The following is a 24715-nucleotide window of genomic DNA, read 5'->3' as shown; positions in this document are numbered from 1 at the left end:
CTGAATTGCCGACTGTCTCTTTCATACATCTACCACTTATAAAAATATCCATAATTTTGTTTAACTGCTATTTTGAAAACTATTATTTTACAAGGATAGTGTTTACCTCTGCCATCAAAGGTGGATGGAAGTTATGTTTCACTCCTGTATGTGTGTGTGTGTGTGTGTGTGTATGCTTGTCAACAAGGTTTTTAAAAAATGTCTGAATGAATTTGGATGAAAATTGTTATGCATTTGGACTGTGACCCAAGTTAGAAGTTATTAGTTTCTTAGGGTCAAAGTCACAGCAAGGTCATGAAAATAAAATCCCAATCTCCTAAAATGGGGATCAATTTTTTTACACTATTTTTGCTCTGTAATTTAATGAAAAATTGTTGGATTTTGATGAAACTTGGTGGACATTTGTAAACTATTATTCATTATTGTCTCTGTTTATTGCTGATGGAGGTACAGACACGTTTCCATATTTTTTTGAGAGCTGAAAAAGGTCAATGCTGAGTGTCTTGCTAGTTTAATGTGCTTTTGTATGGAAATTATTAAAATTACCAAAGTAATTTGATCAAGTTATTAACCAAAATATGAAAAATTGGGCCTTCTGTCATATAATAGTAATTTAAATGGCAACAGAGTCTATCCTCAGAAACATGGTTTTACTAGCACTGGTCTAAGGCTTTATATTGGAATGTTCATCTTATTTTATAAACTTTTAGACTAAATATGTTCTTTGTTTTGAATATTATCATCTTTAATTCATGCAAGCAACTTATGTATTAGACTAGAAGATGTTTAGGCACCACAGTATTTAACATTAATACTCTTAAAGTTGAGGAATACCCCTGAAGGTAATTGTTTATTTATGCAGTGATTTTTTTTCTTTCTTTCAGGTACAGTCTTTGGGAGATGTAATGGACATTTATGAAGTTCCATGAAGAAGAACTACACTACCCTATAAAGATTAAGACACTTTTATTCTTATATTGCAATTTTATACTATAAATATCATGGTATCAAGCTTTCATAGTAAAAAGTTCCTTTTTAGGGTGGCACGTCTTTCGTTGTTCTTGACTGTCATCATTGTCTTAGTCATGTTTCTGTATAAGAACTTTAAAAATGAAAATCCTGTGATAAAGAATAATTTGAGTCAGCAAGGAAAACTGTATCAGCAAAGCCAAGGTAAAACATACAAGTTATTTCCATATCCTCTGACCTCTGAAAAGAAAGGAAGTACAAAATATGTTTCAGAAAAGGTTAGAAGTCATGCCGATACCAAAAACTCGAAGTTAACAGTGAAACCTTCAGTGAGGTAACAAAATAGTTTGTTATAGTTTTTTCTTTATAAATATTGGTTCTCATTATAAGGTAGAAGCTTGTTTATACAGAAGATATTTCAGTAGTTTTTTAGTTGTTATTGTAGGTTTTGACCAATTTACCGTTATTATGTCTGTAAGAGACAACATGACACATATCATGAATAATTTCAGTTGAACGTATAAAGGTTACTAAGGAAGAGGAATAACGTGCAGAAGATGAATGACAACAAACTCATCTTTGTCACATTTATTTCATCAAACTTTCATCTGAGGCTTTTTAAGTATTTATCAAACCTTCATGCAAACTCTCCCATTCTGATTCTTTTGTGTCCACCATACCTAAAGGTAATCCATTCCAAAAGCTGAATATCCATTAAGTCATCCTGCTAATTATTTGGTTGAGGAATAATTCGTGAGCGTTTTTTCAAGTTAAAAAAATATATTCATAAATGAAACGCTTTCGCAAAATATTTCATGTCATTTAGTAGATAATTTTTTGCTCTAATAGATGGTGTGTTTGATTTTCATATGTCTTTAATTTTTGCTTTCATTTTCAGCTCATTAAATGGAATGTCAAGTGGACAAAATCAAGCATTTTCAACACCATCTGCTTTTCGCATTTAATTTCTTGCAATTTCGTTTAAAACAATGCATACTATATACCTAGGTATTACATGAAATAAAGTATCATAATAAATGTTTTGGGTGTAATGTGTTCATGCATTGAAGTATTGTATAGTCTTGCATGTAATGCTTGAATGAAATTATTTAAAAATGCTCACAAATTATTCCTCAACCTAATACATAAACAATCTACATCAGAATGACAGGTTTTTACCTTCAATGTATGGATCCCAAGGTTTTTATGTTCAAAATTACAACATAGAAACTTAATGCTGTAAAACTTAGTCAAGTGTTTCAGACCTGAAGAGTAAAAATGATTTAACCCATAGATCCAGTTGGTAGTTATATGTGTTATGTTGTAAATCTAAGGGCATTTGTTACTTCACTTTCATTTTGTGTTCTGTATGCCAAAGGAACAAAACTGTACAATAGCTAGATTTTTTTCTTTGAGATCCCAAGTAGATATGATGTTAATATCAATTATGCAAATAGTACACCAATAATGTGTGAATTTATTATTGCTTTGAATAATTGATGTGTTGAACAGAAAACAGTTATTTCATCATCAGTAACATCCAAAGATAATTTAGTATGCTGACAAAATTGAAATGATAGTTGAATATGTTAGGTTTAAAAATAATCAAAAGAATGTGAGCTCAGTATACATAATAAACAACACATAATAGATAGAAAATAAATTAGAAAATACTATCAAACTATTAATTTTGTTACAAATTGAATGAATACAAAGAAAATACATTTATACATCAAGTTTCACATGACAGAAACTAAATACAAATATACTATTCCAAATTTAAGAACAGACCAAATATTGAACAATGTATATTTGTTTATGTGCAAATTGAAACAGTTTTAATTGAAGGATATCTATTGAATAGGCTAATTAGATTAAGGCATCTTAATTATTAATTGGCTTTCTTTAATCAAAATTTCAAGATCTGTTTTGTAACTACTTATTGCAAAACTGTCAATTGATGTGATATTGATTACAGGTTTTGAAGGAGGTTAAGGAATAGATATGTGAGCCATTTGCTACTATTTTAAGTGCTTTAATGGTGGAAAGATATCAAAGAATTGGAAGTTGGTCAATGTAACTCCTCTTTTCAAGGGAGATGATACAAATTGTCCAAGAAATTATAAACCTATTAGTCTTACATCAGTTGTGTGAAAGTTTTTTGGAAACTCTAATAAAAGATTCTTTGCAAAGTCATTGAACAATGTTCAGAATATTATTTGACAGTCAGCATGGTTTCACTGAGGCAAAATCTTAACTCATAAACCTTTTGCCATTTTTTGAAAAGTTTACTTGTTACAAAGATGAGGGTAAAGTTGTAGATTTGGTGTATCTGGATTTTTAGAAAGCATTTGACAAGGTGCCAGATGAAAGGCTTGTAAAAAAAAAAATATCTTTAGGTGTGGGCTACAAGTTATCTAATTGGATAGAAGAGTGGCTTGATAGAAGAAAACAGAGGGTTGTTATAAATGGAGTTCAGTCAAACTGGATTTATGTTGCAAGTTTGATACCTCAGGACTCAGTCTTAGGATCTTTGTTCTTTTTTATTTATATCAGTGGTGTAGATGAAGGAACAATCAATAAATAACATACATTTGCTGATATTAAGGTCTTGGGTGTTGGTAGTTGTGAAGGGATGTTGCTGATTTTAAAAAGATTCATCATTTGGTGAGTTTGCAAATGAATGGCAGATGGTTTTAATTATAATAAATGCATGTGGGTTATCATAATTTGAATTAAATATAATTTGGATGGGAATAACTTTAACAATGTTTTAAAAGAAAGCAGCCTTGGTGTAATGGTTGATAAGTATCGTAAGCCATTCAAACAATGTGCTGTTGTTAGTTGTAGGGCAAATAAAATTTTAGGTTTATATACAGAAATATTGAATACATGTCTAAAGAGGTTATTATTTCATTGTAATGGTCCGTGGCGAGATGACATAGGGTTATTATATTCTGTCTTGGGCTCCTCACCTAAGGAAGGATGTTGAATTGTTCAAAAGGGTTCATAAGAGGGCTTCTCAAATGGTGCCTGTATTGCAGGAGTTGTCATATGAGGAGAAGTTAAGATCTCTGAAATTTTCTTTTGAAAAAAGAAGAGTTAGAAGGGAACTGATTAAAATGTTTAACATTTTAAACAGAATTGACATTGATGCATCATCTTTTTCATATTTAACAATGAGAATAGTAGGACTAGTGCACACAAATATAAATTTTGGCAAGGTACGAGTCATTTCCAGCTGAGACAGTTTTATTTCTTCTGACAGCGTGGTTGGCTAATGGAATGGGTTTCGTCCAGATATTGTGGAGGAAGTAAATTTAAGTGAGTTTAAGAGAAATCTTAATAGTTATGTGAATGATAAGGACTGAATTGGATGGGTTTTGTAACAGTTTTAATTTAGAGGAAGGGACAATCAAGATGTTTAGGTCCCATGTTGTCTCTAAACATCATTTTATGCCTATGTGATTGAATTGTTTGGTTTCTATTAATTTTCATTGTTTTCAGAATCTATCAGTGATGGGTTCAGTATATTTCTAAACATTTATTATATGTGAAATAAATATTTTCTTGTCCTAACCACTAGCTTTGTCTTCACTGTTGGTTATGAATTTATTTCAAAAAAAGCACTAATCACAGTCTTTCTTCAATTTAAAACATTGATTTTTGTGAGATTACTGGCTTAAAACTAATGTGTTTATATAGCAACTCTTTTATCTCCCAGAACTTGCTTTCTTTACAGCATCTTTATTATATTATTGAGCTTTTAGATGTTATTGACCAATGTTTTTTCATAATGGTACAGAAAGTAAATTGTTATTAATAACCCCTGAATTAAGATAAATATAAGGTAAAATACATAGACAGAAGTAAGCTTAGCTGCAGTAGTGGGAGTGAGCCCTTTATAGGAATGTAATACGAGAATTAACGTTTTCCCAAAAATAAAAAGCTGAGTTAATTTTTAATGTTTCCAAGAATGATTATGTAACAACAGCCTTGAGGGTTATACTACTACTCTGTGCTTAGTAAAGAAAAGTATATGTAATTAAGCAGGTTATATCATATGCTTCTAGTCATCCACCACCCTCTTACATACCACTGAAACTGCATCATTCTTTCTTGTTTACAACTTAGATAAGCAATGTAGTCTTTTAGCTTGTTGCTATTGGTCAGTTATTTTCATGTCCTTCCTACAATACAATTGTACATGGTCAAATCCTGACTACTTTTGATTGAATCATCCAGTTCAGACAAGTTTTAGATCAGTTACATTTTACAAAGTTTTCAAATCCTTTTCTCCTTCAAAATTTAACATTTACCATTTTTTAACTAGCAGCTGTGTTCTCTTTCAGTTGCTACTATTGATAAACTTGAAAAAAATATTGTAATCAAAGAAATTATTGTTCATAACAGCACTTCTGAGAGATGAGCATTAATTTTCATGTATTATTAAAAATTAAAGGGATCTTTCATATTACCATGTTTTTGCAGACTGATCATAATATGACTGCATCTCTGCATTTATATATAGCTCAAGCAATCACAAGTTATATGAGCAGTTTGTTTTGTATGTGCAAGTAACTACAGTGTTCTACAAATATTTTTTGGAAGTTCTTACACAAATGTGTGGTTCATCTATTGCCTGTGGAAAAACTTAGGATATTTAAACTTAAATGATTGTGTGAGCTTCATAGAAAATAAGCTAGCAAGTCATGAGAATGGTTTTATGTTCTAAAATTGTAATAAAGCAATTGAGCTGCATATAACAGTTATTGGAATGAACTATAGTATGGAGATTTTGTTTTGTTCACTTACGTACATTCTTTACATATCTTCATACAGGTTTGGTAGTTATAATGTTGGAAAGATGACTGTTTCTGTTGTACTTTGTGGAGACAGACTTAATCAAACCATCACAACTTTAAAATCTGTAGTGGCATTGAACAATGACTATCTTCATTTTGTTGTAGCTGCAGACCAACATAATATTAAACTTCTTAAAGAAAAGGTTAGTTGATGTTGAATAGTTTTACAATAAAAAAAATAACACTTAAGATAAACAATTATATTTATAATGTAATTGGGATACAGATAAACATTTTGGAATTCTACAGATTCCACCTTCAGTATCTAAAGAAAGTAAAAGAATTGCATCATTCCTAAGTAAATAACTAAAATATCTTGCTGCAATAATGATAATTGATATCTACAGTGTTTTGTTTGTGGCTTCTTCACTTTCTATATGTTGTAGTCCTAATTATCTTAATCATCATTTTTAAGTAAATAACTAAAATATCTTGCTGCAATAATGATAATTGATATCTACAGTGTTTTGTTTGTGGCTTCTTTACTTTCTATATGTTGTAGTCCTGATTATCTTAATCATCATTTTTATTGTAGGACTTCATTTTATCATTGATTGCTAATGTCATTGAATAGTTGTATTTTGTAGGTGAAAAAGTATATATGTATGTGCTTGTGTGCTATTAATATATATTCTTCCTTTCAAAATTTGTCATTAATATAATTGAAAAAAATAGTACAGGTTAGTGTATGATAGTTTTGACTTCTGACTTGCATTTTGAAATTACAGATCCTAGACTGGCCTCGCAAAGTTCTACAGAAATTGTCATTTGAGATATATCCAGTCACCTTTCCTACAAGTGGTGCTGAAGTAGAGTGGAGAAAACTCTTTAAACTGTGTGCAGCTCAAAGACTGTTTCTCCCAGTAAGCTCTTTATTATTATACAGCCTTGTATATTTTTCAATGTAAACTTTAGAATAATTCTTAAAGAAAATATGATGATTATGATGATTGTTATAAACAACTCAGTACTTTGTTTTCCCTGTAATAAGTTTTTTAAACAAGTAACTGTACAACTAAGAATATTATTTAAGCTAAAGTATTCTATAAAGAAACTTATCATTGCACATAATTTTTTCTTAACATAAAAATTCATTTGAGTTGGTTGATAATAACTTAATTTTCATTGAACCAGTGTATTTAGAGAATTTTAAAGCACAGAATCTAGTCCATATATTTATGTCATATGGTGCTTATTAGGTTATTTTGTAACACATTTATGTTTTTGTTTCATAGAATGTCTCATTTATTCTACATGTTTTTAATGAGAAAGCTGTGAATTATCCAGATCATGTATTGTATTCCACTTCTGGAAAATTTTACAGAGTGTGCACTGTCATATGAGGAGTCCAGTGGTGTTCAAACACTCAAAAACTGAAAATAAGTGGAGTAGACACAATTAATTTCATATTTTCAGACAGTTGTCATTTGTTCAACTAAGTTTCATTGTGAATAACCTGCCTGAACAATCTATCAAAGAATGATTTTCTTTTTTAGTATATGAATAATGTTATATTCTGAACATTGCCTAAGATCATGGTATTATTGTAATACAGTATCTATAGATTTTAAAAGCCAGTAAACATTGGATGATATTAATAGTGGTGCTGATTCTGTGAACATAACAAAACCCACCACAATCACTATGTGGTAAAAAAGCCATGCCAAAAGGCTTGTCAGGAGAAGCACCACAGATCCTGATAGTTTATTCCAGTTTTTTCAGACGTCCAGATCTTCTGCAGACTTGATTTTGTTACCAGATAATTGCACAAGTGGTCTTGGTGGTATAGAGATTAGTCGTTAATAATTATTTTCATATTTTTCACATTTTTTTGTGATCAGTGTGTACCACTACCTTGCATGTTTTTAGGAAATATTTACATTTTACAGCTCTCTATTACCAGAAAATTTTGTCGCATTTAGTTATTTTTTGTGCATTTGAAGTGTTGTACTCTTCAACTGTTCATGTTCATTTTTGAATGTTTTTAGGAGATATTAAAGCACAGTAATTCTTCTATTTTCAGAATATCACACTTGCATATTTTTGGGGAATTTTACAGTATGCTATCTTATGTATGAAACACTATAGCTTTACTTTCTTTTAAGGATAATTTACAGAAAACAGTTGTTCATTTGCATATTCAGATTATCACATTGATTTTGTGTATTTTCAGGAGAATTCATAGTACATATACTCTTTCTAGTGTGTACTCTGACTTTATCACTAGTTTTTTATGTTTACAGGAGATTCTACAACATGTTGATTCTCTCTTATACATTGACAATGATGTGCTGTTTCTACGACCAGTAGCTGATTTATGGAGATATTTCTCTCAAATGAATACTAGTCAGATGGTTGGAATGACTCCAGAAAGTGAAGATTCGGCCACCGGCTGGTATAATCGGTTTGCCCGTCACCCATTCTTCGAGCCACTAGGTAGTTTCCCCACTTTCTTAGTTGTAGATCTTGTTTTGTAATACACATTTAAAATGAATAACATTAGCTTTATTTACACACACACAGAAAAAGTAATTAAAACCTGTTTCTACAGAATGTTCATGTTAATTAGTATGAATTGCCCCAAACAACAAAGCATAACTCGGCTTTAATCCTTTCTGGTCCAAGATCATACCACAATTCCTCATAAAAACATATTGGCCTTACTTAATATTCAAGTAATATTTTATGTATATATTTTTCAGAGGCATGTGAAAACAGCACTTACTTTCTTAAAATAGAATAATTGAATAATTATTGGCACTGCCATTTTGTTTACAACTTTTTTCTCCTTCAAGAACCTAATTGTCATTTAAAGTAATTGTAATACTGTTCTTTAATTATGAAGTATCTTGTTTTTTGTAGTTCTGTCTATGTTTGTGGACTTAGTAAGTTAAATAAATCAGAAATCAATGAATTATATATACCATGCTTGATGCTTGGCAAGATAATTTTGTGCACATCACCAAAAATCAAATCCTATAATATGTTGTATGCATTTTTGTGTAAATCAGAAGCTCTCTTTGTCTGTCTAGTGTCTTGACATAAGTTGTGGATAGTTTAATCTTACTTTGATGGGTTAGGGGTCAAAGGGCATGTCATCACATTTGTAGACTTGCATTCAAAATTTTATTGAACTGCTATTTTATGAACTTATATAAATAAGTTTGGTATAAAATCATAGAATGTAATTCAGATCTTAGTATTATAATGTTAGTTAGTATTTTGTGTTAGCCTAATTTTTTAATTTAAAAGAAAATGTAATAAAAACTTGAATATTGATTTTTGTGTATTACTGACATATTGAATGTAAATTAGATTTTTGTGATGTCTAAATATAGTTTCCATAATTTCTGATGAATTAGAAACTTAAATTACCAATATTGACAAATTAAAGTATAAGATAAGAACTGCATATCTTTTCTATTTTTATTGTAAGTACATGTTTGCATACAACTGCACTGTTCAATGATGTGCATAACCAATCAGAAGTCAAGAATGTTCTCCACGTGATCTTCTCAACCCCTGCAAAACAGGAAACTGTTTTTTTTCATGCTAGATTCCAACCAGTAAGGTAAAATGTTAGTAAGCTCAAAAAATATATTGTTTTAGAGATGCAAAGTGTTGTTGCAACTTCTGTAATGTTAGACAGACACAGCTGAAAGATTAAAAAATAAAAATGAGCGTATATAGATGTATAATGTTAAGAGATTTAAGCTATTTAGACTAAATATTTGTGTTTTCATCTTATTTGTAGGCATCTAGAAAGAAAAAAACAATATATTTCCTAATTTTTTTCTGGTGGTTATGATGTTGGTCAAATTGACCAAACCTATACAGATACAATAGTGAAAATAACAGAAAAAATAGGGGTTTTTGATTATTATGTTGAGGCTATAGAGATTTTGCACGTGAAATTTGACAATATTCTAATAAATAAAATCATTTTTATTTTAAAATCAAAATTACTTTGCATATTTTGTAATCATTAATTAAAAAGTCTTTAAACTTTGTTAAAAAATCAAATATTTTGTGTATACAATATTTGTATTGTGCAAAAAACTTTTGTCCAGATACATCTACATTTTAAAAGTTCACATGTTTACTTTATGGTTACTTTAGAAAATATGGGATGGATGGAATCTGTCCACCTGTAATTAAAGGGTTAAATGAGTAAGTAATTACATGAATATTTTAGGTTTGGTAACAATTTAAATTTTTTGCTATGTTAAGCCAAATTTATGAGTTTCAGAGTCGTCTCTGCTGATTTATGTTTGGTAGACCTGCATGACACATCATGCATACATGCATGCATTCATACACACTATCCTGCCATCTTTATAAAATTAACAAATTAAATTGTACAAGGCACTGATAATTTTGTTAGTTTGTACATGTATGTGTGTTTGTACTTTCACTCTTTAGTGGAATGTCTACATACCATTCAATTAAGATTTTTATCTAGTGAACTGAAGAGAAAATATTATAATTGTATCACATGCAATTTGTTTACAAAAACAATATTTCTGTACTAGGTTGAAGTTGGTTATCATTAGCTTCATTAGGAACTGATGGAATTCTTCTGTTTACCTGGAACATCATAGATTTACTGAGAATTGAAACAAAGTTTTAGCAGATTTTACAAGTTGTACAACTCAATTTTTTTTTATTATTGTCACTACACTGTAATTCTTCTTAATTCAAATCCTCATAGAAGTTCTATTCTACAAGTTCCAAGAATATCTTATTTTGTAAATCCCTTGTTGTATAATGTTTGGAAACTTGGTTATAACTTTGGTGGAAATGTTTCTTGGAGGTCTGAATTCTGGAGTGATGTTGATGAATTTAACAAGGATGAGGGAATTCCAGTGGCAAGCTTACTTAGATCCAATTTTTAAAGAGTACAAACTGAAGCTAGTGTGGGGAGATCAAGATATTATTAACATTATTTTTCATCATCATCCAGGTTAGTTAATTTCTTTAATATAACTATCTTAATCATTAGAGTTGTAACATTTCATTTGTTAATATATTTCCTCATTTTTACATTATTATGTAAGATGTTTAGAGAATTTATATCATTACCTTTATAACTCAGGTAAGTAGAGTATATAACTCTTGTTATCATTTTGCAATAGTGTAGTTGAATATTTAATTCAATTTTGTATTTGCTCTTAGACTATATTGTAATGAAGTTAATATCATTGGTAAAATTTATAAATTGTAAAGGCATTTTCATGCTGCAGGAATTAATCCAGCAAATCCAGTAATTGATTGACAGTTTTTACCAGTGTAATACTTGTTAAGTGCTGTCCAATGAACAAGAAACTAGAGTAAAATTTCACATTGATAAATAAAACAACTTTGATATTGAAATATTTACTACATCTGGAAAATTATGCTTAAAGATACTCAATTATATGATAACACAAGTACATTTGATTGTTGAAACCTAAGAACCTACTACACTACATAAATAGTCTCTCTTGTTTTTACTTTATCATAATCAGTTTATGGTGATGCCATATAACTTGAAGCCCTAACAACCTGATATTGGTATTTTATTGTCACCATTGTACTCTAGTGTTTGGATTTTAAATTTATTTTAGGAATTACATTTTGGATTACTTTAGATTTGTTTTTTTCTGTGCCTTCTTCTAGTCTGTTAGATTTTCAGTCCTATTTGGGACAATGAGGAGTTTATTGACATGCAGCACTTCAGTTCAAAGTACAGTTCCCTAGGGTGGACATGGAAGCTAATATGTAGTTGCTTTGCTCTAACAAAACAACTTACTTTACCTCACAAAATGCTTATGGCCCGGCATAGCCAAGCGTGTTATGGCATATGACTCATAATCTGAGGGTTGCAGGTTCACATCCCTGTTGTGCCAAACATGCTCGCCCTTTTAGCCATGGGGGCGTTATAATGTTACGGTCAATCCCACTATTCGTTGTTAAAAGAGTAGCCTAAGAGTTGGTGGTGGGTGGTGATGACTAGCTGCCTTCCCTCTAGTCTTGCACTACTAAATTAAGGACGGCTAGCACAGATAGCCCTCAAGTAGTTTTGTGCGAAATTCAAAAAAACAAACAAACACAAAATGCTGTTCCACAGACTTTAAACAACTTATGAAAAACAAAAGGGAGGTTACTTTGGAATAAGTTGCCTTTATTTTCTTCTGTTAATTCTTTGATTGTGTGATGTTTTATGCTTTTTTCTGGTTGCTTTTAAGCCTACAACATACTTAATGGCTAAAGGTTCTCAGAGGAAATTTTTCTTTTTCTTTCTCCATGCATGGATGTTGTGGTTCATGCTGGAAGGTTTACTTTTAGTTGTGTGTAGAGACAGTTAGGCTCTATCTGACATTTTTGGAACTTTGTGATTTAATCTACCTCTTCCTGGTGGTGGTAGACTAAATTACAAATCTGATCCTCAATTTTTGAGGTTCTACAGCAGAGTTAGAGTTCTTTACTGGAACCTCTGATGGGCCAGAATAAGTCTACAAACTTACAACTCAAATTTAACATTTTGTTTCCTTTCACTTCCCTTTGTTAGAAGACTCTCAGGATCCCCAACTTCACTGATGACAAGCGAGATCCATTGTTTGCATGCACGTTGGTTTTATTTATGGCTTCTACAATCCTCTCCTGATCATGAGTTCCAATCCCCAACATCAGCACTTCGGTACATTGGTACCCAGAATAGATTCTGTTTCTATCCAAGGTTTCCACTGCTTGGTCGGATTGACAGCAACATCAGTGATTACACTGAACAGCAATATTTTTGAAAAGTTTTGCTTCCTGAAAAGTTTTTGCTGATTGTGACAGGTACCTGGTGGGTATGCACAAATATAGTTTTGTTTTTGCTTCATCATGTAGAAACTCTGAGAAATAGACAGTTAACTGTTTACAGGCAATAATATATTTAATTGTGTTTTGTTTCTAATACACTATAAAGTTCAACATAAGTAAAAGTATTTTGCTCCTGATTTTTGTTTGTATTCAATGTCTGGTGCATCATTGAACAGTATCCAACAGTAGTCAGTAAGCATTGGCTGATTCCAGTTGCCCTGATATTGTTTTTCCATTGTAGCAAAGCTGAAGATTTTGATAAAAAAAGTACATGATGGGCAAATTTGGATGTGATTTTCATGATCAGCAGCCAGAAATCTATAAGGAACACCCAACAGTGTTCAAGAAGCAAAAACTTTGTTGTGCAGTGTTATTGTATACCTTCAAGAACTATGGAGGCACAGCTCCATTTACTTTTGAATGTGTAATAACCTTAACCTTGGGTTCAGGAGCTCTGCAGATCTTTGAGTTATAAATAGTTGTCCAGTGGAGAAACTTTTATTCATCTAATCTGTAGGCTTTCTATTCCCACAGTTCATTTAGATTTGAAACTTAACTATAGGGTTATCTGGTTGGTCTGGGGATAGTGGGAGAGTTGGACTAATTTTTCAGCATTTTATTCCCATTAATTTTTGGGCCTGTTCAGACAGGAGCTTAGTGTTCCTTGTTTATATCAATGCCTACATTCTCTAAGGTTCATACATTACTCATTGCTCAGTCTTTGTATTTTACTGGGATTGTAGATTCCAACTTGGTTGTAGTAAGCTCTTATCTGTACTTTAATGGTGGAGTTCTACCATTACCAGTATTTGTGGTGCAGAAGGGTCAGGTACTGTAGTTCCAAGGTTTTCTTTCAGGTTAACATGGGTTTTGTCATATCGTACAAGTTATTTTGATGATGATGGTATTTTTCATCCTTTCTATTCTATTGTACTGTGCACACACCACTCCATCAATAACTGGTCACATCCTGATTCTACTTTGATACAACCCAGGCAATCTTCTCTTTCACATACCCAAATTCAGTAAATCACCAACCTGAATATTTATGTTTCATCTCATCTCTCAGTCAGGCTCAGCTATTTCTCATCTTGCTCAATGTTATAGAATAGGATACCACACTCTTACTCACCTCTCCTTCTTTCATTGCACAGATGCTTCATTTTCTTCTGGAAATGTTGGCATCAATCAAATCCTTTGTGCCTTTGGGACAAGAACACAAGCAATCTCTTTATTCATCTTTAAGTAATCAAGGATCACACACATTTACTTCCTGGTTTTGCCAGTTTTCTTAGTTGGGATCATTCTTCAATCTTGAAAGATTTTACAGTTGACATTACTCATCCTAATTGAATAAATGTTTCATTGCAAGGTTCTGTTGTATTGGTTCTCATTAGCTACTCTAATTTGTAGGTTGGTCTCATTGGATCACCCAACTACTGACAGTTTGGTCCAGTATCTTACCTCTGGTCTTTGGCAGTAACTACTATACATTTGGACAGGATTAGATTACCACTCTAAACCTTCTATACACTCCATATGTTACTCAGGGGAAGAAATATGATTTGTTCCAACCCATTCTCAGTTCCTGTAGATAGCACCAAACTAGTTAGTGTATCCAGGTTTCTGATTTCTGCACTCGCTTCCAGCATGTTTATCTCTTCCACTTTTTTCAGGTTTTTGCTGTGGAGGCAGCCATGTTTTGATATGGTACACCTGGCTATCCACAAGCTCAAACTTCTGGCATAGAGGCTATACTGTCTTTTATATGACATTGGGGTTAATTTTCTAATGTTGACATGTAGTTGTCTCAGCTTCTGATTAGTCTAAAATACACTTTTATCAGTGGTAATGACATGCATATCAGCAGTGTTGTATTAAGAGGAGGTTGAACCCTTTTCACTCAGAGCTGTCAACCATGGCTCATTTTTTTTTTACTTGGCTCTTTGACTGAAGTTTTGCAATTACTATAATTTATGACAGCTTTATTTACTACCATATGATTATTGAGACTACAATTTGTTGAGTTCCCAGTATTCTCAAGATTCCTTACCTTGTCTTGGATAATTGGTCCAAAATGAACCATTTCAGTTACCTACCAGCTAGATTTAGGTTACATGTTTTTCTATACTTTTTGTGACCTGACTCTTCTATGCCATGTATCCCCTTTACATGCAGGCTTACTTTGCATGGCTATTGACCTATGGACATCTGACTGGTGTGATTTGTGCTGTTTGTCCACAGACCACTTTCACATTCTCTCTACATTCTCAGACCAATTCTTCTTATCCAATGCTTTATCAGATGAGAAATGGTTTCAGTCCTTTTCTCCAATTCATCTTCTTGCTATTTCTCTGTAAGTCCAATCATATTTCGTTATTTGTCATGTTCATTGTGGATCTTAAAGGTTTTGTTCCCTGCACTTATACTTTTAAAGATACTAGACAAATCTTTATTTTGGACTGTATTTGAAGGTAAAATATCTTCTGTAAGTACCGTCTAATCATATTTCTCTTTACTATGTCCTTAGCAGCCTGGTCAAATTGCCTGCTAGAGTTCATTGTGCAGACAGGTATGCAAACCTCCCCTAATACCTTTTTCTCATGTTATTTGCCTGATCTGGTTGTCTCATCATTTGAGTGTTTTTGCCTACTCATGTAGCTATCTTAATCAATTATGTTACATTTCCCAGAGGTATGAGTATGTTTATATCTACCTCTCAGGGTCCCTTACATTGTTTGGACAGGATTCTGCTCTGTGGCAGGTGTGCTTTTACCAAATGAATTCTGAAACAACCACTGTTTCACTATAATTACTACCAGTTGCAACAGTCTCTGCAGAAATGAGGTGTTCAGTAAAACTGCTCTTGGATCTTGCCAGGTGGTATTACCTTACTATGCTAAACTGTCTTTCATGGAATATCATGATTAAATGGGATCCTGCCTGTCCCTGCTAATCATCAGATTGAATAAATCAGGAGAGAATTTCTTTTAAAACTTTAGGTAACTTTGTTCACCTATTGCACTGTTCCCAGAACAAAATTACTCAGGACTCTCTAACACACATTAACCCCACCCCAAATTCTGTTAATGGAGAAGAGAGCAAAATTGGGTGCCCTCCTACCCTTGTCCCTGGTTGTTTTTTCTCAGATGTTGACAAGAGCAGCACCAGCCTGTACTGGAGCTTAGTAGTAATATTGGTTCAAATTTTATGCTTGGCTACCTGGTTTAGGTGCTCATGGGTCTCTTTTTTTTGAGGGGAGGTCAGTTTCTGTTCAGTGCATTGTTCATGGAAGGTAGGTCCACTATCTCCTTGTAATTCTGAACATAGAATGTTCCCATCCTGAATTCTTGATTGAGCACAGTTTTTTTCCACATCCTTCCCATGTTTTTGAGGGTAAGTGAAATGCTCCTTTCTCACTTGGTTTGGGAGTGAGGATGAAAGTTCTTAATTCCAGACCAGGTGAGTTCTGTTCCTTTGGTTGAATATAGCATACAAGATCCCATTCTGTGACTGGGGTGTTGTCTTTTGGGCTTCTTCAGGTCGAGAAGAGTCTACTTTGGTGTTGCTTACTTTCGTGTCAAGATTGTGGTGGTCCAGAATGCATCACTCTATGGCTAAAGTTTAACATTCATTCGATGGTATATATACATCTTAGTCCCTAACATGGGATATAAGAACCAACACACCTTAATTTCAAACCCAAAAAGTGGAACTTTGGCTATCTGGTTGGGGCTCATGTACTATTCCACCCTTGATACAGAAACTAAGTTCAAAGTAAAAAAATATACTTATTCTGGATGTAGTGCAATTCCCTTACTTGGGTATCAATCTTATCTTGGTACACCCCTGAATATGTTGATGCTTTCTGCAAGGATAATGCCCTCACCAGCCCCGTCATCTTCTTAATGTGGGATTCTAGCTACATTAGTGGAGGTAAATATGTTTTGGAAATTAATATTTTCCTAAATTGAAAATGCATTTTCAGTAGTACTCACTTCCACTGATCCTTCCTCCTGACCAAGTGCTGTTGATATAGATTGGGGTGGTATAGGTTGTTAAAAATTGCTAAAATTGTTTAAATCAGGTGTTCATATATTGTGCCAGGGTAAATGGTACTTTGATATAAGTGGAGAGTATCACAAAATAAATGTTGCCAAGAGTGATTAAGTGGGGTATAAAAGACTGGAGCAATTTAAAAAAAAAGACCAATGCTTAGATGGACAAAGAAAAACCCTGATGGTTGAGTAATAGCTACACGTGTCAGCAAGGGATTATGTGATTTCAATAGTACCATATTTGTTTTTTTACACAACCTGTGAGAATTATTATATTCCAATACCAAAATATTTTTTTATTCTTAAGGTTACCCTTTAAAATAACATCACTTCTGTATCATAATTTGTTGTTTCAGAGGTCTTCTGTAGTGTTTAATATTGTCAATTTAATATTTTGTTACTGCCTATGCATTACCATTGAGATTTATCTTCAGAACTCTTGGACATAATTTTTATGGTTGACTAATTAAACTGTTTGTGGGAAATATTAATACTCACAGTATAAGACTGGGTTAGTACAGATTCATAAGAATATAAAGTAAACAATATGTCAAAGGTGGCATTAAATTCAGAAATAGTTAAAACAGAAGAGAGTTCAGGGATATGTGGAGACAAAGCTGATTTTAATATATATATTTATACACATCACAGATTTCTTCTCTTTCTCACCAAAGTAACATAAAAGAAAATGCTTTCCTTAAATGACCATACTTTCTACTGTTGATCACAAATTTTCATTTAAAATTTACTTGTGGTGAAAAATTACACATATCCTGTTAAAATGTAGTACATAGTGATCAGACCCATTCTCTGTATAAACCACATCTTACAATATAAATTATATGTATCCTACTAAAATGTGGCATGTAGTGATCAGACCTGTTCTCTATACAAACCATATCTTACAACAGTAAATTATCCAGTTCCTGCTAAAATGTGCTGATAGCAATCAAACACATCCTGTGCATAAACATATCTTACAACAGTAAATTATACATGTCTTCATTTATTGTGGTGCAAAGTAATCAGAGATGATCTCTGTATAATCATATCTGTAGGCAACAAAATACATGGATCGTTATTTATTTTTTTAAGGAAACAGTTGATGGATGATTTATTTTGTGCTGTTTCAGATAAAGTTCTTCTTTTTGGCTGTGAATGGAACTACAGACCAGATCATTGCATGTATACCAGTGTCTGTAAAAGTGCAGAAAGAACAGGTGTTGCTGCCATCCATGGAAGCCGGGGAGCATTTTTTGAGACCAAACAACCAATTTTCAAAGCAGTGTTTGATGTTATGTCTTCGGTAAGGTGTTTTTCTCTCATATTATAATAATACTTAATTGTTGTATATCCTGAAGAAGCATGTGCACTTGTTGTTATCTCATGTAAACAAAGTGTGAATATAAATATATTTTAATAGACATTTTGTACAACTTGTTAAAAGCTTATCAAAGTTTTTAAAAATGTATAACATTTAGTTGTAGAATAACATTATTAGTTTATTTATTGATAATATTAAGTGAAGTAAGGTTCAGCCCTAACTAAACTAAATCAAAAAATGTACACAAACTAGTGTTAATTTATTTCTTTATCAAATATAGGCCATACTTAATAAAGGGTTAACTAATGTTAGGCCTAAAAAAAGTGTAATTTATGAGATTTCAGTGTCTGTTATAAGAATGCTTTTGTATTACTCTAGAAGTCTTCTTTTTGAAAAAGTACTTTAGTGACAAAGATACTAATTTATGGGTCTCTGTTAGTAAAATCATTATTTTTTTTCATTTGCTTCAGAAAAAAATAAAATGAAAAATCTAGTTTTTCACAAAAAGTTGAAAATAAAGTGACGTAGTTTACATTATGCACTTTCTGAAGAATATTTTTATGGACAATATACACATTGGAACATCAACCAATTGTTTCATGAAGTTTAACTTGTGTTGAATGAAATATTACTATAATAATCTCTCACTATTTTTAATATCTATTAGTAAATTTTTCTATAGAAACAATAATCTATTTATTTAAAATAAATGCTTTTCACTCTGCTAACAGAAAAACTCCAACACTAAAAATTAAATAAAAAAATAAAACAATTAAGAATAAATAGTACTAAGTTTTATGTGTGAGATAATGAATAACCCTAATAAAATTTTTATCAAAGGTCAAGTGTTACAATTCTATGGTTTCTCATTTGGTCTGGTTTCTTTCCATCTTCTTCATTCTTAGTCTTAGTTTTCACCATTATATGGATGAGTGGCTGCTTTTAGGTTTATTACAACAAACTTTTCTCATGCACATACATTTACTTCTTCAACTTGACTAGCCAGCACAGATGAACAGCCTCTTGGAGAAGTCTTTTTCTTATCACATTTCAACACTTCATCCATTTGGGTGTTCATCAATGCCTATCTCTGTTGGGCTCAGTCACATTCTCTCTGATTGTGATTGATGGAACTGTTAGTTCTCAAAGCTTAATCGTCTCTTGTTCTCAATGCATGCAAGGTTCTATCTCTTTGGGATGGCTTGGGCTTTCCTGTAAACCCACATTTCCTTGAGTTGTGCTCACATGCATGTTCTTTGATGGGTGTTGTACAATAACTTGGAATTTGCTTGGGGTCCCCTGGACTTTGTTATCTTATTTCCTCCTCTACATGTTGACTAAGCATTGCATCTTTTCACAAATGCTTCTTTGGAGGCTTTTTTGGATTCCTAGGTCAACACAGGTTATTTGTCTTTGATTGAATCAGCTCTGCACATCAGTGTTCTGGGGCTACTTGATGTTTGTCATGCTTTGAGTGTTTGCTGTCTTTGGGGCACATTGGTCATGATACATTCCAACAAGTAAACCACTGTCTCTTGTATCAATTGACAAGGTGGCACCCTTTCATATTTGTTTTATTTTGGAATGTTGGAAATCCTCTTTTGGGCCCATTCATATTGTGTACACCTACTTCCATGTCATGTCCCAGGTGCTTTGAATCTTTTTGCAGGGTACTCCATTTTTGGAAACATTTGCCACTCACCTCAATTCCAAACTATCTATCTTCTGGTTCGTGGTTCAGTCAGCATTGTTTCAACTTTACCTTTTTCTGTGTTACATATTACAATTTCAAATAGTTTAGAACTGGGTTAAATTATAATTTAGATTTGAAAGTTAAATATCACTGTATCCAGTTTATGATACTTGCCAACAGAATTGATTCACACAATTTTCTTTTTTAATACAAATATATTTTAATATACAAACAGTAACACAATTTACAATAACTGTTAATACAAATAATGATATTACAAACAATACTGATTCCTCTATCTTGTCTGGAACTTTGTTGGTGTCTAATCAAGGGTTCACGATAAGCAAATTACTTTTGAGTTGATGTAGGTATAATTTACTTTACAGGGAGCTAACTACCTCTGCACTCTTTAGTGGTCACACATCAAGTTTTTTACTGCTGAAGTTATGTAATGTTTTTATAAAGTACTAATGCCTGATATGAATCCAATGAAGTTAAATGGTTTGCAATATTCAATATTTATAAATGTTTCTGGTCAAATATCTGAAGTTCCTGATTAATAAGTGTTAAACACAGTTATAGCTTCCAAGATTTATAGTATATCAATATCAAATCCATAATATATACTGTCTCTTGGAGCCATGTGTTGATTACATTTATAGGTGTGAGGAAAGCTTCTAGAAATTCCAGCCTGCACAACAATACTGATTTTACATTTTTTATTATGTACATGCATATATTGTTGATTCTTACTCTTAAGAATCTTCTTCAACTTTAATAAATAGGTGAGAATGAATTTTGCAATACAGGTTTAACAGTACAAGTTTTGTACATTTTTAAATATAAATTTAACTTAAACAAACATGGATATTGGAATAGATATATAATACTAAATCTGTCATACCTCTCCTATATACCTCCTACACTGCATTTTATTCCTTTCCCAAACCACTTAATTTCAAATTATTTTCTAGGCCCCTTTCTGACCTACTCAACTGTTGTTTCCAGTTTTTACCTCCTTTCAATCATCCCCTCCATTACCACATTACCACTACCTTCTTAGGCAACCTCAGTCTTCTGTGTGTCATCCCCACACTCTGGCTTCATGTGTAACATTTTTCCAGTCGATTGTGAGGTGGTCTGGCCTCTCCACACGTGTAGCATCTCTTCTTTCCAAGCCAATCCATCTTTCATCATCAAGGTTTATCATAGTTAATGGTGTGTATCCTTTACCACTGCCCTCATGTTCTCTTGTATCTGTATTGCAGATGTGAAGATGACATCACTTTCACACCTATTTCCCATTTGTCTTCCTATTCTGATTTGGTTCATCTTCTTTGTTCTGTTCATGCTTTTAATTTTATGTTGTCTGCATGGCTTTCTTCTGTGGTTCCCATTTCCACCTGTTTTCTCCATTGGATGCTTTCCTCTACCAGAGACATTTTCTCATCATCCTTACAGGTTGGCCCCTAAGTGTGGATCCTTGTACATGGTGAGGGGACCTCCCAGGGAAGGTTCTATTCTTTCAATTAACCTCCTCTGGGATCTAAATATCCACCCATGTTTTTGCTGTGTGTGGCAACTAGTGAAGGTGATCCTGGTGGTTGAGAGGTCCAACCCTAACACACCACTTTGGCCTTCAATTCCTGTAGACGGGCTGCTTTGGGTGGCCTGATTGACCCAAGGGTCAACCAAGTACCAATGTTGGAAGTTCTCAACAAGTTTTGTGGACATTATATTTGATGCTGGTGTTTGGGTATAGTGCTCACAAAACCCTGGTGTTGCTGCAGTGTCCTTGTGTTACATTGCAGTGCATCCCCCTCATAGGGCTCCATGGTGGGTGAAATCAGTGGGCACCAAAATTTCCATTTTTTATTATGGATCCTTAAAATAAACATTTAAATAAAATAATGAAAAATGGCCACATCTTGAAGTTTCTGAGCAGCAATTTTCAACATCTGTAGCACCTGTTATACCTCATTTTCTTATCCTACATTGTCTTTCAAATAAACCTTTAGGGCAAATGTCCCCCAATTTTTATTCAGAAGGGACTGGATGGACTTGCTGTCTCTCCAAAGTCAGAAAATAAGCTTCGATCTGGTGGCATATTGGTGGAAACATCCACATCTCAACACAGTGAACTCCCCTTTGATTAAAAGGCAATTGAGGATATATCTATTGAGGTTACACCTCATGCTACTTTGAATTCATCACGAGGAGTTATTGTTGAGTGGGATTTGAAGAACATCCCCAAGTCAGAGATTTTTGCTGGTTTCTTCACTTGAGGAGTTTCTGCAATGAGGCATATCTCCACTCACAAAAATGGAAGTACAATGCTGACCAATATTTTCGTTCTGACATTTACATCACCATGTGCACCTACCACCATCAAGGCAGGTTATCTTACTTGCAGGGTATAACTGTAATATTCCAAACCCTCTCTGATGTTTTCAGTGTTAGAGGTTCGGTAACTCAAAGACGTCAAGTTGTGGTTCCCTGACATGTGCTCGTTGTGGTGGCAAGGACCATGATGTCTGTGATAGTGAAACAGACTCTCATTGCATCAGTTGCAATGGCTCTCATCTTAGATATATGTTTCTGCACTTCATTCCATAACTACAGTAGGAGTGCAGACAAATCTCTGTGCCTCCAAAAGAATCATTCTCAAAATAAATGAACAGCCTTTTGACCTCTATCGTTAAAAAGTTGATGAATCAACTTCACCACCCCTCTCTGTCAACTATATCCTCGTTTATGGTGGAATCCTGAGTGCCACATGGCATGGAAGTATCAAAAACAGGCCTGGGATACGTTCTGTAGATATCCCACAGTCTCAAATCTCATCCTTTTCCAGCGTGCCCATGCACATGCTTGGTGGGTAAGACGTCAAAGCCAGAAGGAATCTTGGATTATGTTCACAACCAGCAAATCTTCTACCACCAGTTCTAAAGTCATATGGGACAAGATTCAAAAGGTCAGTGGGCAATATAATTCTGTCCCTCTCTATCTTGCTCTCAGATGGTCAGGAAGTAGCTAATACCCAGAGCATCACCAATACCCCAGGTGAAAGCTTTTGCTGGGTATCTAGAGCTTCTGCTTCTTCCTCCATCTTCTTAGCCATCAAGACTCAGGCAGAGCGATCACCTTTTTCCTTTTGATAGTCTCTATGACTATAATCATCCCCTTTCATTGGTGGAACTCAAACTGACCATTCTTGTGTCTGGCAGTACATCAGTTGGACCTGATGATGTACACTATGACATGTTGTGCCATATACCTTCTTCTTCTCTTGCTATTCTTCTGATTGTTTTTAACCAGATCTGGCAGGAGAATGTTTCTCCTGATGCCTTATGCCAGGCTATTGTCCTACCTTTCTCTAAGCCTGGGAAGGATTCCAAGATCCCTTCAAACTACCGTCCAATTACTTTGACGAGCTGTCTCTGTAAGACCTTAGAGAGAATGGTTAATGCTCAACTTGTTTGGTTCCTTGAATCAAACAACCTCCTCTCGCCCACCCAGTGTGGGTTCCGATGACAGCGCTCTACCATGGACCATGTGATTCGACTTGAAATGTCAATCAGAGAAGCCTTTTTCAAATGACAACACCTTCTATCAATATTCTTTGACATTGAGAAGGCTTATGATACAACATGGAGGTATGTCATTTTGCGAGACCTCCATATATATGGGTTGTGTGGCCACTTGCCCATTTTTATTAAAATTTTTTAATGGATAGGAAATTACAAGTTCATGTGGGTTTGACACTTTCCAGTTCTTTTCTACAGGAACTTGGAGTCCCTCAGGGCTGTGTTTTGAGTGTCACACTTTTCAGTATAAAGATTAATGACATCACTGAACAACGCCCTCTCACTGTTGCGAACGGGCTTTAGGTCGACGACTTCCACATCTCATGTCAGTCTTTGAACATGAAGCATATTGAGCAGCAACTACAGTGATCCAGAACTCCAATTTGGTGAAGTTGTGCTGCCTGTGGTCCCTGAGACAAAGTTCTTGGGGCTTATCTTTGATCGTAAGCTGACCTTTATACCACAGATCAAGTGGCTATGAGTCAAATGTACAAGAGTACTGAACATCCTCTGTATCCTTTCTACCGCCACTTGGGGAGCAGATCAGTGTTCCACGCTAAAGATATATCATGCTCTTATTTGATTGAAACTTGACAATGGATCACTGGTCTATGGCTCTGTCAGGCCCTTGGCCTTAAAGATGCTGGGCCCCATTCATCATCAAGTACTTTGGCTCTGCACTGGGGCTTTCTGCACTTCCCCAGTTCAGAGCTGATACATAGTCTCATGAATCTTCTTTGCACCTTTGCTGTTTGCATCGATCTTTACTATATGTTTCAAAACTTCGTTTCTTACCAAAGCATCCCACCTGAGATTGTGTTTTCCTTCCTCGGTGGACCATACTTTTTCAGAACAGATGACCTGCCATTGCTCTTTTTGGCCTTCGTATCCAGTTGCAGTTGGATGAATTGGGTCTGTCCTTGGATAACATTGCTGTATCCACTGGTCATTCCATCCCATCATGGCTTACTACAGTCCCCAAATATGACCTTTCTTTAAGTCATCTGAGAAAAGCAGATACTTCTGATTAGAAGTACCGTCTTTTATTTGCTGAACATCTTTCAAACCATCCTTCCATTCCTATTTATACAGATGGTTCAAAATCTGATGACTCTGTGGGCTCTGCCATAGTTTGTTGCTGTTTAGTGGTTGGATGCATGATCCCTTCTACAGCTTCTGTGTTCACTGCTGAACTTTATGCCATTTCTCTTGCTCTGGATCACATGAAGCTAAGCAGTACTCAAACTGCCCTATTTATACTGACTCACTTAGTTCTCTACTGCCCCTGGAATCGCTTCACATTGGTTCACACCCAGTTCTTGCCAATATTCAAAACTGACTGGCCTATTTCTCTTTAAAATCTAGTTCTCTCC

The 24715-nt window shown here is 33.8% G+C and overlaps 1 protein-coding gene across 1 annotated transcript in view; it reads left to right on the top strand.

The window, feature by feature from the left end:
* Window positions 1–24715, top strand: part of LOC143257038 (glucoside xylosyltransferase 1-like) — a 36448-nt gene that overhangs the window by 5601 nt on the left and 6132 nt on the right. Inside the window, exons 2-7 of the mRNA XM_076515132.1 lie at window positions 885–1303; window positions 5812–5977; window positions 6563–6697; window positions 8078–8270; window positions 10648–10797; window positions 17872–18044. Coding sequence (XP_076371247.1) covers window positions 1002–1303; window positions 5812–5977; window positions 6563–6697; window positions 8078–8270; window positions 10648–10797; window positions 17872–18044 — 1119 coding nt within the window. The 5' untranslated portion in view covers window positions 885–1001. The remainder of the gene's footprint in view (window positions 1–884; window positions 1304–5811; window positions 5978–6562; window positions 6698–8077; window positions 8271–10647; window positions 10798–17871; window positions 18045–24715) is intronic.

The sequence above is a fragment of the Tachypleus tridentatus genome, chromosome 7 (genome assembly GCF_004210375.1).
Source record: "Tachypleus tridentatus isolate NWPU-2018 chromosome 7, ASM421037v1, whole genome shotgun sequence".
Taxonomy (NCBI): domain Eukaryota; kingdom Metazoa; phylum Arthropoda; class Merostomata; order Xiphosura; family Limulidae; genus Tachypleus; species Tachypleus tridentatus.
The sequence above is the reverse complement of the archived record's forward strand: the minus strand, read 5'-3'. Positions and strand labels throughout refer to the sequence as shown.